The 16,357-nt window shown below is 40.3% G+C and overlaps 1 protein-coding gene across 1 annotated transcript; it reads left to right on the top strand.

Annotated features, from left to right (window-relative positions):
• Window positions 1–3,767: 3,767 nt before the first annotated feature.
• On the top strand, window positions 3,768–14,588 carry LOC308099508 (GTPase IMAP family member 7-like; the record flags this gene model as incomplete). Its single annotated transcript, XM_080448252.1, has 6 exons — window positions 3,768–3,792; window positions 4,138–4,758; window positions 8,098–8,715; window positions 13,501–13,734; window positions 14,390–14,424; window positions 14,532–14,588. The coding sequence occupies 6 exons, from the start codon at window positions 3,768–3,770 to the stop codon at window positions 14,586–14,588; spliced, it is 1,590 nt and encodes a 529-aa protein (XP_080304378.1).
• Window positions 14,589–16,357: the final 1,769 nt, after the last annotated feature.

Raw genomic sequence — 16,357 nt, 5'->3', positions numbered from 1 at the left:
TTGTTTTTGGTACATGAGTACACACAACTGAAGCACACAGAGTGCACTGAGAACCATATCCTATATAAAAAAAACATTATTTTTGTTTATGAGAAAACTGAAATATGTATAGAGGCTATACTCACGCTGTGCACGCAGACATATGCACACATACATGCTACTGCACAAATGTGTCATCAGTTGTTATGTAGGCTTGTAAAAATATACAGTAACAACATACCTAGAGTAGAATAGAAGTCAACACCTTGTTTTGAATCCTGCATACGTCCACTTTGTTTTTGCTGTTACGATGTGTTGAAGCTTTACTTGAATCCATATGAATTGCTGGCTCTAAAACACTCCACTTCTATCACCTGTGTAGGGTACAGGGAAACCTGTCACTAGGCCTACATGCCTGCTCAACATTTTATTTAATACAAAACCAAATATAATAACATTCATTCATTGTATTTCTTCATCAATCATTTTGTTTTATAAAAATGTGTATGCATGAAATAGTAATGTAGTGACGGATTTGGGCGATGGGGGGGAGAAAATATAAAAAAAGTAATACAAACAAAATAATAATAATAATTATTATTATTATTATTATTATTATATGTATATATATATGGTTAATGGACTGCATTTATATGGCACTTTTCTCCAATGTACAGTACTTCACATTCACCCATTCACACACCGATCGAAACTGGAACCTTCGTATTCCAAGAGGACAGCTCTGCCTCCTCAGCCACTCAGAGTTCACGCTAGGATTTTTAACTCCCGGTCACTATGACCAGAATGGTTCAAATTTATGACCCGCACAAGTCTGGACATTCACACGCACATCTGAAATCTCTTGCGCACAAAAGAGTGACCCAGTCAGTCTCGCCTACAGTTATCAAGGACGGCGATCAGACATCAGTCTGAATCAACAAGTCCAGTCCTGCAAGCGCTTGTAGCCCATGGTGGCAGTGGGAGCTGGTTTGACATTCTCTCCATCTCACACACACACACACACACACACACACACACACACACACACACACACACACACACACACACACACACACACACACACACACACACACACACACACACACACACACACACACACACACACACACACACACACACACACACACACACACACACACACACACACACACACACACTCACACTCTAAACAGAGGGAGCTTAGCCCACATGCTGCTACAGTGTAGCTATCTGTCACAAAAATGAGAACACAACATTCCGGAATAGTAGGATCGGACATGCAATGGGTTTTAAGCGGGCAGGACCCTTGACTGAAGTCCGGGTAGTGTCCCATTTGGTTCAAACCGCTCTATGTTTGAAGGGACGCGGTGATTGTCCAGTGAATTTACATTCAGCTTCCGAATGTGTTGGTGACGCTCCTAGCGTCGACGGGTGTAGTTTAATCATTCTGCTTTTAATAGCTTTCGAGTTGGAAATATTCACAGATTAATGTCCTGGTAATTAATGCCTCTGATGTTGCCTACAGTCAATTGAGCCAATAGTCATTCGCACAGCGTCTACCAGTCTGCTGCGTCTTGCTCATTGCGGCTGTCAGAGCTTGAGGGTGTGCTCATTCAGCAAGCACTTTGGGTTTCTCCTCGAGGACTGGGAGTGAGCCTCAAACCAGTCCTGGGTCTTACCCTTCTTGCCAAATACAGACAGGGAAGTGCTCTGAATGGCTTCCTTGAGTTGTGCCCAGGTCTCGGTGGCATCTTTGCCTGGTTGGTGGGATAGTGCAGCTTCTAGAGACGAACTTCTCCACCATGATGGTCTGCAATATCGCATTGGTGTTTATTGTCTCCGCCAGGCCGAAAGGCATGGCGAGAGAGTATGTTTTCGCCCCTGTCCGTCCGTCCGTCCGTCCGTGTGTCCTGTCTGTGTGTTAGCAGCTAATCTCTGGCACCGTTGGCCCGGTCGCTCCGAAACTGTGCATACACACTCCCTGGATGCCAATTCAGAACCTCTACCCCAATTTTCACATGGGCCTGTTATAGCGCCACCAGGAGGCCGATTTGTGCAAAACCCTTTTTTTTTTACATTACTCCTACAGATTTTATCCAAACGTCATGCAAATCGGTTCACAGTATCTCTATAGTCATGTGATCAACACAAATCTGTCCGATTTCCCATATTCCATCCTCATTGCCTATGGTTGGCTTCCAAAGTTTGCAGGATTGGTCCGTTTTGAACAAAAAGCCTCAAACTATGCACGCAGCTTGCGATTTCCGTGAATTTTCACACGCACATTCCCACTAGGCCGAGGAAGAAATGCCACCCTTTTCACATTGGCCTGTTATAGCGCCACCAGCAGGTCTAATTTGGCAAAACACATTTTTGGAACAAAATGCCTCAAATCATGAATGCAGTGTCTGATTGCCGTGAAAGACCTAAGAATAAATGGCACCCTTTTCACATTGGCCTATTATAGCGCCACCAGGAGGCCAAAATAACGTACCTGACCTGGCGGAGACCTGTGCTCCGAGGAGCACTTTTTCTAGTTCCCTCTGCATCTTCTGCGGGTGCAGTTTGACCTTGGCACAGACAAGAGAATGGTCTGTATCGCACTCAGTTGTGTCCGTATCCGCTCTAGACCGGATATTCAAACTGCAAAGTGAATTGAACCACGTATCAAATGAGTTCCAAAAATCGTCCCATAACCATTTTCTTTGTTTAAATGATGGCCACCACAGCATTCTGACTAAACAGTAACGCATCCATAGTGTGTAAGACTACCATAGAAAATGCATTGAAATTGCTCAGCAATTATCGGTGCTCGCCTACGGTTCAAACATCAACCTATCCAGGTATAATTTTAATTGCCGCACACAAATCATGACCTTATGCATGTCCATTTTGTCCACTTTTTGAAGACAACATGAAATGGCATTTTGAAAGTATTTAATTTCAGTATTGTGACCTATATCCTAGTTAAAAAGGGGAATGACAGAAGGCAAACCTATTTGCATATCAGCAGAATTAAACAAGGCTTCTGTAATGGTTAGAGAGGCCGTCTAGAAAACAGAAGGTCACAGGTTCAATTCATGGCCCTAGCTAAACCGACTGGCCATGAATGGTGATCAAAGCCATAGCCTAATTAGATGTTATGTTGTGTGGATGAAGGACATAATTTTGTAAACTTTTGTCTTGACGGCTGCATTTTTACACAAGTTTGAAATCTGCCATTATGCAACATAATAACATGCAACATGAATATCCACAATCCCTCGAATTTGTCAATTGTATGGGCTTTCTTCTCTCAAGTGCAGTCTATTCTGTTTCTATGGCTTATTGCACATATTGCATATTATGTTTTGCATATATTGCATATTGCATTGCTTGGCCTCCATATTGCTGCTTGCAGTTATATTTATTATTATTATTATTATTATTATTATTATTACAAGTTCACCATGTAATTCAATGTCTAAATGAATGACAATTCTTTTTTAAAGCCGTTGAAACTACCTAGTAATTTCTTTGGCACAAAATACCTTAATAAATATCTTCTTAATTATTTGACTAATACTTTAATAAAGGAGGACTTCACCCATATTCAACCTATCTTCATATAATTGGTCCTCACTAATTACTCATTGCAAGATATCTACTCACTGTGGGCTGTGGACAGTTCAGAAACCCGCCTACCAGTGAGATCATCTATGGGTAATCCAAGCTCATTGAATCTGCAGACTTTCTATTCCTGGAAAGTTAGCATGCTATGATAATTGTTCTCGCATTATTAAGAATAAATGCCTAATGAAGTCAGTGTCACTGGTAGGCAGGCTTCTGAAGTGTCCACAGCCTTCCTATAAGACAGACCGAGTAGAATATATATATTTTTTTACCATTTTATCATGAGCATTAGTGAGGACCAATTATATGACCAAATGGGTGATTCAAGCATTCAGAGATAGTTAAGTAGTTGGCTAAATAAAATTAGTATGAAATACAATGATAATTCTATAACTTAGGGAGCCTAAACTTTAAATTATGCAGCAATTAAACTCATGTTGCTGTTACATTATCAACACACAATCAAATGATTCATTCATTAATACATGCTGTTGTCGTCTTTCTTTCTTTCTTTCTTTCTTTCTTTCTTTCTTTCTTTCTTCTTAGATTTCATAATAACAAATGATGAAGAAATTCGGATTGTGATGGTGGGGAAGACTGGAGCTGGAAAGAGTGCCACAGGAAACACCATCCTGGGTCCTAAAGCATTTGAATCCAAGTTTTCATTCAAATCAGTGACAAAGACCTGTAGTCAGACCAGTGGTGTAGTGGCTGGTACAAAGGTTTCTGTTATTGACACTCCAGGCTTGTTTGACACTGGGTTCAGTAATAATAAAACCATTCAAGAGGTCAAAAACTGTATATCTTTTGCTGCTCCTGGTCCCCATGTATTCCTGGCTGTGATCAAACTGGGGAGATACACAGATGAGGAGAGGAACGTTGTGGCAAAGATCCAGAAAGAATTTGGGCAAAGTTCAGATAAGTACACCATGATTCTCTTCACTCATGGTGACCAGCTTGAAGGTTCATTTGAAGAAATTGTGAACGATTCTCCGGAAGTACAAGCATTAATCAGCAAGTATCGTGGTCTTTATCATGTTTTTGACAACAAAAGAGAGGATCCCTCTCAGGTCACTAAACTGCTGGAGAAAATCAACGAGATGGTGAAGGAGAACGGTGGAAGCCACTACACCAATCAGATGTTCCAAGAAGAAGCAAGGAAACGAGGTGAGCTGTCATTGGAGAAGTAACTGGTTGGAGGGTTTTGTCATATAGGGTAGGCCTCATGATTTGATTCGATTAACTCCCTCCCCGAGTAAAACCGAGGAGGGAGAAAAGGACCTGCACCGATTGGCTAGACAGAGGGACCAGGATGGGAAGGATGTGCAACAGGTTAGAGTAATAAAGGATAGAGATGGGAATGTTTTGACATATAGCATATAGCATATAGCTATATATATATATATATATATATATATATATATATATAGTTTTTTTTTCATAAATCAACGCTATTGAACCCCCTTACGTCTGTGTAAAAAAAAAAAATTAACCAATGAAAAGTATAAAAAAACGCTTCTGACAAAACCTCCCAATTCCATTGGATCCTCAAACTATCCGTCAAACCACACAACTCCACCCCCTCTCCACTGCGTGTCTCAGTCAGTGCACACACACAGGCAGAGCTGCCGCGGAGCACTCAGCAGATAAACAAACGGGGATAGACTACTGTTTTTTTCCCCCCGTAGTCTGTTAAAACTTTGCATTGTACCTATTTATCAAACTTAGCACTGACGCTAATGTTATGAAAACAATTCATTCTATGTCTAAAATCTATGAAGTGTTTAATGAGGAGAGCAATGTGACAAGAAATGAGTTCATAGCATTTCTCTCGCTAGTTCTACTGAAACTCTAACTCTGTGAACCCCACTTTGCAGAAGTTATTGTAATATTTAAAGTCCTGTTTATTATTGTAGGCCATAATAAGTGCCATGAAGCATCAGGGCATTAATTCACACGTTGTGATGCATTGCTTGGAGATCCATTGTATGGCATTCCCATGGCATGCATTATTATTTGTGCATAATGTGGAAGTAATTGCACTGCTGAAATATTTATATCCAGTATGATCCCATAGAAATCAGTAATACAACAATAATACAGTATTTTCAATGTAACACCTACATTATATTTACAAAGTGAACAACATAATGAAGGGGACTGATTTACATGCAAAAAAGCGACTACTAAGTGCCTCAACAACTTTGAATGTATTGATAATCTGTGGGTAGGCTACACATCAGTCCAAACACCACAATGATCAACCATTGTCCATGGGTATTTTCTAATACCTAACGATTACATTACATTACAAGTTTAAACAGAGCCAAGACAACGTACACATTTATTCATTGTTCAACTTTTCATTCATCCAAATGCGCAACATTAAGAAATTAGAGAGGCCGTCTAGAAAACAGAAGGTCACAGTTTCAATTCCTGGCCCTAGCTAAACCGACTGGCCATGAATGGTGATCAAAGCCATAGGCTAATTAGAATACAAGTATCTCTGTATGTTGTGTAGATGAAGGACACAATTTGGTAAACTTTTGTCTTGACGGCTGCATCTTTACACGGGTTTGAAATCTGCCATTATGCAACATGATAACATGCAACATGAATATCCACAATCGCTTGAATTTGTTAATTGTATGGGCTTTCTTCTCAAGTTATTGCACTTATTGCACATATTGCATATTGTGTTTGGCATACATTGCATATTGCTTTGCTTGGCCCCCATATTGCTGCTTGTAGCTATATTTATTATTATTACTAGAGGTTCCTAGAGATCGGGCCGCTTCGCGGCCCTCACAGCTACGTTGCACCAGTGATCCAACTGATATGGCCATATATGGAGATCTCTATCTGTCAGTCCTTGTCCCGTTTATGGCCATATATGGCTGACTGATTTGTTAGGGCCTGATGCCATGATGACACATTGAGGTTAGATAACACAGTCCATATTTGGCAGTGGTAGCTGCATTGGGAAGTCATTATATGTTTGTGGCTGATCATGGTGACATGAGCTTGACGATGTGTTTGTCCGCCTGCCCATCCTCCCTGAAGGCAATTTCACGCTGGCATCGTGCTCCAAATTAGGTGGTTTGCCCAAGCTCCCAGAACCCAGTGGTTTCATTGAAGCCAAATGGACATGCTGGCCATTCATGGTACTGCAGGCCTGGGGCCTCAACATGAACGAGCGAAAACGGTTTCGACCAATGGGCTCGACTCACGAGCGTGCGCACGTGCTTGCGCACGGGGCTGCGTGCTTGCGCACGGGGCTGCGTGCTTCTGTGACGCAAAACGCGTCACCTCTGTGGCGCACTGAGGCCCTAAATAGGCCGCGGCCACCAAATTTCCAACCCGGAAGAAGGGGTGATTTAGGCCCATGCGCTGGGTGAGCAACTCAATGCAAGTGGATGGGAGGAGATTTCGGGTGCCCTCTCTATTATTTTTAACTCTATGGGTTTGCCGCTAAGCATCGGAAACCTTGGTAACAGGGTAGTGTAGGTGGCTAAAATGTGCCTGAATAAAAATAATGTAGTTTTATATTAACTGTACAATATCTAAGTACATTGAAGGTGGGGAAATAAGCCTAGGCATTAGCCAGAGCACTGATCAATAGTCTGTGGCAAGTTTGGAGGCAAGTGGAGTGCTTGTGTGCTGGTCAACCCGGGGTGTACACCAGAGTGTGGGCATTTCTATTAAGTTCTCCATGTAATTAAATGTCTAAATAAATGACAATTCTTCTTTAAAACTGTTGACTAGTACCTAGTCATTTCTTTGTCACAAAAGTTGACTAATACTTTAATAAAGGAGGACTTCACCCATTTTCAACCTATCTTCATATAATTGGTCCTCACTCTGGGTCTCAGAGGAGGGCTGTGGACAGTTCAGAAACCCACCTACCAGTAACATCATCGATGGGTAATCCAAGCTAATAGAATCTGCCGACTTTCTATACCTGGAAAGTTAGCATTCTTTTATAATTGTTCTCGCATTAATAAAAATAAAAAAACTGCCTAATGATGATTTCACTGGTAGGCGGGCTTCTGAAGTGTCCACAGCCCTCCTATAGACAGAGCTTTCCCCTGGCGCAATCATGACTGCGGTGTCAGAATGCACACCACAGCAGGAGTCTGACACCGCAGCGCTCTGTGGATTTGTCTATAAGACACAGACTGAGTAGAAAAAAACATACTCTCCACCATGCCTTCGGCCTGGCGGAGACAATAATTGTACCATTTTATCATGAGCATTAGTGAGGACCAATTATATGAAGATGGGTTGAAAATGGGTAAAGTCGTCCTTTAAGCATTCAGAGATAGTTAAGTAGTTATAAATAAAAAATGTATGAAATACAATAGTAATTCTATAATTTAGGGAGCCTAAACTTAACATTTTGCAGCAATTAAACTCATGTTGCTGTAACATTATCAACACACTTCAAGTGATTAATAACATACATGCTGTCATTTTCTGTCTTTCTTTCTTTCTTTCTTTCCTTAGATCTCATAACAAATGATGAAGAAATTCGGATTGTGATGGTGGGGAAGACTGGAGCTGGAAAGAGTGCCACAGGAAACACCATCATGGGTCCTGAAGCATTTGAATCCAAGTTTGCATTCAAATCAGTGACACAGACCTGTAATAAGGCCATTGGTGTAGTGGCTGGTAGAAAGGTTTCTGTTATTGACACTCCAGGCTTGTTTGACACAGGGTTCAGTAATGATAAAACCATTCAAGAGGTCAAAAACTGTATTTATTTAGCTGCTCCTGGTCCCCATGTGTTCCTGGCTGTGATCAAACTGGGGAGATACACAGATGAGGAGAGGAACGTTGTGGCAAAGATCCAGAAAGAATTTGGACCAAGTTCAGAAAAATACACCATGATTCTCTTCACTCATGGTGACCAGCTTGAAGGTTCATTTGAAGAAATTGTGAAGGAGTCTCTGGAAATACAAGAATTAATCAGCAAGTATCGTGATCTTTATCATGTCTTTGACAACAAAATTGAGGATCCCTCTCAGGTCAATGAGCTGCTGGAGAAAATCAACAAGATGGTGAAGGAGAACGGTGGAAGCCACTACACCAATCAGATGTTCCAAGAAGAAGCAAGGAAACAAGGTGAGAGAAACCAGTCATTACTCATTAAAGGAGCGGTCATTGGAGAAGTAACTGGTTGGAGGGTTTTGTCATACAGGGTAGGCCTCATGATTTGATTCGATTAAGATTGTACTGTCCTTGCTATGTGTACATTAGTGTACATAGTTAGACAGTCAGCCACACTCCTTTCAAAAATGACATGGGAGTCAGGAAGTAGCGTCCAAGCTCCGGTGTTTATTGTCACACTTGTACATTCAGAAATGGAGTAAAACTAAGAGAAAAATAAAGAAAATGACAGGCTGTATAAAACAAACAAACAACCAAGCAGGTGAATCACTGAGCTAATCTACACAGTGAAAGTCCTAATCTACCATAGCAAATGTAAAACAAATCAATTATGCATGAAATAAACTCTACAAAGTTGCATACAAATCAGAACTACAGTCTCCTGTCATAAGAAAAAAGGAACAGATCACACTTACAGACAATGCTGTCGACTGGTCAACAAGAGATGGTGTAATGAAGAATTTCAGAGCACATACATAATTAGGAGCACATACACCTGTGTGCTTCTCCTAATCAGGGCAATACAGTACACCTGTTGTATAAAGGTGGCTCTGGCAACACTTGCCAATAAATTGAATGGCCAGTAGGTGGCTCTGGCAACACTTGCCATTAGAGGGCAGAACAAAGATCCTTCTGGTAACTATTTCATTCTACATTTCATCTCATTTTTCTATATTACTGCAGGCAATGGGATTCTATATGGAGAAGGACTACATAGTCTATGCCAGGCCAAGACTGGCATTTTTTTAATATTACTCCTACAGATTTTGTCCAAACATCACGCAAATCTGTACACAGTATCTCTATAGTCATTAAACCAAACAGATCTGTCAGATTTTTCATATTCCATCCTGATTGGCTAAGATTGGCTTCCAAAGTAGTGGCCCGTTTTGAACAAAATGCCTCAAATCATGAACACAGCGTGCGATTGCCATGAAACTTTGCACAAACATTGCCACTAGGCCAACGAAGAAATGCCACCCTACATTTTTCAAATGCCTTATGGTGGCGCTATAAGAGGCCGATTCACGTTTTTACCTATAACTGGACTGATGGGCGTGAAACTTTACATGCACACTCCCTAGAGGCCAAGGAAAAACCTCTGCCCTGCATTTTTCACATCAGCCTATTATAGCGCCACCAGGAGGCCGATCTTTGCAAAACACATTTCTTGATATTACTCTTACAGATTGTGTCCAAACATCACGCAAATCGGTACACATTAACTCTATAGTCATGTGATCAACACATTTTTCATAATCCATCCTGATTGGCTAAGATTGGCATGTAAAGTTTGCAGGAGTGGCTTGTTTTGGACAAAATGCCTCAAATCATAAACGCAGCGTCCGATTGCCGTGAAACTTTGCACACACATTCCCACTAGGCCGAGGAAGACATCCCACCCTTTTCACATTGTCCTGTTATAGCGCCACCAGGAGGCAGATTCTAATATCATAGTGTTACCATATAGAGTCCCTCAAGTACAGATCAGTACACATGATTTTACTCTAACATGAATTATCTCATGTTTCAGAGCTGAAAACATGATTTTACTCTAGCATGAATTGTCTCAAGTTCAGAGCTGAAAACATGATTTTACTCTAACATGAATTGTCTCTCTCATTTTTCAGAGCTGAAAACATGATTTTACTGTAACATGAATTGTCTCTCATGTTTCAGAGCTGAAAACATTGATGAATTCATTGAACCTGACTGCAGCATCTTCAGGTGAGTCCTTTGTTTATTGGATAAACTGATCAAACTGAACAGTTCACTTAAATCAACTTAACTGTTTACTAGTGCAGGCCCAGGCTAAATTGTCACACCTCCAGACCACCTGTAGATGCCTCATTGTTCTAGTTAATGCAACGAGTTGCAGCTTATGTAATGTCAGACATTACCCGGTGCTTGAATCATGAGCTCTAACCTTTGATTGCCTTTCAACAAAACCATATTTGATAGACATAAGTATCACCAACATACTGTATTGAGAATGTTAAATGATTGTAATCCGTTCTTTATATCCTGCACAATGAATTAATGAAATTAATTGTGTGTGGTTCGGAGTGGCATCGTGCAGCACAAATCATTGTGTTTGAATAGACTAACGTCTTATATAAACACAATTGACACAAGGAATTGACACTCTCACTTCTGCTGATTATAGGAAACTTTGAATCACAGAGATTCGTTGAGAATTAGGAGTGAGCGAGACCTCTGAGTGAGAATGCGTTGCCATTGCCATTCCAAATAAAAATTAGTGTTTGAAATAACTCCGTGTTTGTAAAGGTGTTGATTGATTGAATACTTTAGTAGACAGAAATGACTGACATTTGAGCTAAAAGGATAACACAAAAAAGTTCTGGGGACTTGTTTCCATTGTGGTCCTATGTATCAATTAATCAACATAGCATAAAAATAACACCAACATACATAACATCAACTACTGTATGTACAAAGTAGAAAAAGGGAAAAAAATGTCTGCAGTGAATGCCATCTTCTTTATATGTGAAAAAATGTGTTTACCTCCCCTTGTGGTCTCCTAAACCTAAAAGATGGATTTTCAGGCCAGTTTTGAAAGAAGCCAGTGATCCACATTTTTAAGGAATGGTGTCAGGACATTCCACATTTTCCACATTTTGGTGTCAGAGATTTTGGGTGGCACCAGATCGTTGTCGCTCCCTCTAGTATTGTGGCTGTGGGTGTCACTCACGTTGGTGAAGTATAGTTAATCAGGTATGAGGATATTGAGAGCATTGATGGCATTGTCCCTTTTGACTTGATCTTAAAAAAACAATCCCATTTTTAATTGCTTACCCTGTCTTCTACCCTAGCAACAATTTTCTAAAAGTTTAAATTCAACTCTCCTAGTGGAACCTGTGACAGCTGCTGAAAGTTGGGCTACCCACAACGTTATCCATGAAACAATGAAAATGTTTATTTCTGCCTTAAGTAACTTGTGAGGGGTCAAACTGGGGTTTTTCATGACTCTGGGTCAGTTACAAGCATTTCTTTTGCACCAAAACCACTCCCTGACAGAAGAACAGCCACACCCACTGTTCCTGCTCGTCGCAAACCTATTTTTTGTCTGGAAATATATATTGCTGGGCAAATTAAAAAGTAGCATAATAAGTTAATTTATATGTCTCGAATATTACGAGATACTGCTCCATAAGGTCACTTAGAAGGCCTGGTTCCTCCGGAGGGTCCCCCTGGGTGGAGTGGAGGAGTGTAGCGGGACTAGGGTGCATCTCGCGTGGGTAGAGGGCAGCATAAGGGGTGGGTGATGGTATAGAGGTATAAGGGGGGAGGGGTCCTCATGGGATGTCCCCCTTTCCCCTCTATGGATGTGGTCAGCACAGAGCTGTCAGAACCTACTGTAAATGTCTACTGGGTGTCTAGGTAGGGACCCTCTGGGTCACAATGATAAGTCACTGGGGATCCCTTGTAATATTACTGGGGTTAAATACAGAACAAAGGACCCAAAAAATAATCAAGTGAAGAAAAAGGAAATGTCTGCACACAATCGGTTGTTCTCCTGTCTTTTCTTTATTATTTTAACCAAACAACAACGTTTCGCCCACGTAGGGCTTCATCAAGTGAAATACAGAACAACCATACATGACTCTCCTGTGAGTCAGTCTGGCATACAGTAGGGACATCCAGGGGCGGATTAAGTTTTCCTGGTGCCCGGTGCTACGACCGGTTTCGGGGGACTCCCCTGATGGCCTAATGCATAGCTGTGCACCTCATGGAGGTCTTAGAACCACCACCACAAGGACTGACTCGCCCCACTCTCTCTAACCGCCTATGGGCACTCCTCCTACATTTCACTGCTTGTACCTGTATAAGTTAGTGACACATAAAACCTTCTTGATTCTCCTGGGCTCCCAAGTGCATCACTATGTAGCCTTGATGGGACATGCCTGAACCAGGTGTTGGAGGTTTTTCACTTCATACATGGGAGAGGGGAGAAGCCCAGGGCCTTCTTGGCCCCTATAACTTTGCTCTTCTGTGCTTCAAGTACAGGGAGCTATACAGTGACCCCCACCCCCAATCTACCCTCTACCCACCTGAGGGGTGCCGTAGGCCAGCTAAACTTTTAAACCATATCCATCCATACAGTATGTATGAGGTTAGACATAAGGTACAGTATGTACATGAGGTTAAACATAAGGTGCATAAGGTTAAGGTACAGTATATACATGAGGTTAGACATAAGGTGCATAAGGTACAGTATGTACATGAGGTTAGACATAAGATACAGAATGTGCATGAGGTTAGACAAGGTACAGAATGTACATGAGGTTATACATAAGGTGCATAAGGTACAGTATGTACATGAGGTTAGACATAAGGTACAGAATGTACATGAGGTTATACATAAGGTACATCAACATTGAAGCAGGTTTATACTTTGCATGATATTTAGACATAAAGGTGCAAAACGATTATCAGCACATTTAATCATTCTTACATTTATTTTCTTTTTGTTATATTCCATATCACCACATGATGACTCAACAACATCTGACCTGAAACAGACGAAGAAAAAGGTGAGATTTTACTATCCAGACAGTTCAATACTTGAGCTAACCACTGAGTAGGTTGTTGGATGTACATCATATATCTTATTCCAAACCCATAAATGTAGCAGTTTTATATGGAGATGTAGAGATGCAGGAGCTTCATTTTCTGTGATGTATTTATCTCAACCACTGTTTTTTCTATTCCTAACAGTAAACTTTGTGATGCAGCACAGGACACCGTTGATTCGCAAGGTTTCCACAGTCATGTCTATAGTAGACAGTCTAGGGACCAGGGTCAAACGTGACATCTATGCTGAGATTGAAGCTGCAGAGACGAGTGTGGCCCAAATGAAGACACTATACATATCACTGCTAGATGAAGGGGAAACAGATGTTCGAGCAGCCTTTTACGATGCTCTAACACTACACCTCTCTGAGACGCCTGGTACGATCCAGATGTACTACTAAATGACTTTTTTATTGACATTTATTCATTTATTTAATTTAAAAGAAAAGCACAATAACCTTAATATAATTTGTAGTAGCATTCGTACAAATTTGTGAGACTTCAAAGGATAAATCGTTTTTAAATAATGGAATGTGTTGGTGACAACCATATGACTCACAAACTGTGTTTGTAGTTATATGAAGATAAACTTCTGTGTCAATATTTCATAATGTTTTCACTACAATACATCACCTCAATACAATATTTCATAATGCTGTGATACAATACATCACCTCAATACAGAATATATGTGTAGATATTTAAAATGCTGTCACTACAATACATCACCTCAATACAATATTTCATAATGCTGTCACTACAATACGTCACCTCAATACAATATTTCATTATGCTGTGGTTCAATACATCATCTCTGTGTCAGTTTAATAGAAAGAGCAGCGTCTGTATTTTAGACGATTCTGAAACTCACATCTTTGGGATTTCTAAATAACCTGGTATACCGTAATACCTTTAAACCGCCTATGCTTAACGTATTTGTATTTTAAACACTGTAAACACTGTTTCTTCTGTTTTTCATTTTGTTATTGATCTTCTTGTGTTCATGCTTACATTTCTTGTTGTTATTTTTCAGTTAACCACATGATGACAGAACCTCAGCTGACCCAGGTAAGAGTTAGTTGTCAGTGTCAGTAGCACTCAGTCTAACATGATGGAGGTGATGGAGAGTTGTCACAGTGTAACACTCAGTCTAGTGTGATGGAGATTTGTCACAGTGTAACACTCAGTCTAGTGTGATGGAGAGTTGTCACAGTGTACTCAGTCTAGTGTGATGGACACAATCTAGTGTGATGGAGAGTTGTCACGGTGTAACACTCAGTCTAGGCACACAGGTGACTCACAGGAATGTTCATATAGGTGCACAGTGTGTTTATGGTTTCAGGTTGAAAACCACTATTGCAGCCAATACTATACAAGACATGATTATAGGACCACAATGGAAACAAGTCCCCAGGACTTTTTCGTGTTATGATTTTAGCCCAAATGTCTGTGCGTTGTGCTGTTTACATTTATGTCTAATAAAGTATACAATGAATCAATAATGTTGTTCAATAGAACTAAAGTATAACCGTTGTGTTCAACAGGATGATGATGGCGGCTTGACTTCAGAAAAGATGGATGCAGAAATAACGGTTGCAGAAAAAGGTGAGCTTTTAATTAACCATGATTATGCTTTTGATTAAGCATAATCATTAACCAACGTATATAAACTAGATAAACAGGAAGTGAGTTATTGACAAATTTTTAAATGACCGCCTACAGTGTTATCGATTGACTCAAAAGACAACTAAAGAATCTCATAAAAGCATACAATTTGGCATACATGTCCCTTGGGTCATCCCAAGACATCCCAGAAGGGGTGCCCAAAAAAATCTTAAACAGGAAGTGAGTTATTGACAAAATTGAAAATGACCGCCTACAGTGTTGTCGATTGACTCAACAGACAAATAAATAATCTCATAAAAGCATACAATTTGGCATACATGTCCCTTGGGTCATCCTAAGACATCCTAGAAGGGGTGCCTGAAATGATCTGAAACAGGAAGTGAGTTATTGACTAAATTGAAAATGGACGTGTACAGTGTTGACAGATGATGCAAAAGACACTCATAAAAAATAATCTCATAAAAGCATGACATTTGGTACAAATGTCCCTTGGGTGATCTGAATGCATCTTAAGGGGTGCCAAAAAAAAGTTTTAATAGTCTCTCAATGGAAAACACTCCTCCCCCACGGGCTGCACTGCTACAACATTCAAATCGAGCAGTTTGCCAATCTGGCATTTGGTCCAGAAGCCTGAAAGCTATGCAATCTCTACCATCTCCTGACAAATATGGATGGATTAAAGTCGCTGATTCGTGGACACCTTTATGGACACTCTTGCCAGAGGCTGCCAAAGTTTGTAGAGAACTCAAGTGTGGCTGCAAAGCTGAGCCCTTCTGTTCGAGAAAGTGTAGATGCCGGGATGCTGGGTTACCTTGCATAGCATTATGCCAATGTGCTGGTAATTGCGAAATGGCACACATGAATACATGTAGTTACTAAACACTAATCACAAAAAAACAGTAATGATCAAGAAGAAAATACAAGGGAAGATAAAGTGTAAAACCAGCAAGAAGATGTAGAGTGCAAAATAAATAAGATGCAGAGAGTAAAATAAGAATATGCAGAGTAAGATAAGATGCAGAGTAAAATAAATAAGAATATGCAGAGAGTTAGATAAATAATGCAGAAAGTAAAATAAATAAGATGATGTAGAAATGAAAACAGAAGGTAGACTACAAAATACGGCAGGTTATGCACTGCATAACCTGTCGTATTGAGTCTGCATAATATGCAGACTGCCGTGGTCAACTGTTTAAACAGCCATTTAGAATTTCTTCAACATGGTCCCTTCCTAAAAAGTTTAATAAACAAGCAAACAAACAAATAAATAACCCCTTCTAGGATATATTAAGAAGCACTCAATGTACGTACCAAATGATACACTTTTATGACGTCCCTTTATGTTTTATTTTGTGTCAACTGCTTTAGGCGGTCA

This window comes from Gymnoscopelus braueri (assembly GCF_963280865.1).
Source record: "Gymnoscopelus braueri genome assembly, chromosome: 13".
Classification (NCBI taxonomy): Eukaryota; Metazoa; Chordata; class Actinopteri; order Myctophiformes; family Myctophidae; genus Gymnoscopelus; species Gymnoscopelus braueri.
Note: the sequence above shows the minus strand (reverse complement) of the source record. Positions and strands in the feature narration are given on the sequence as shown.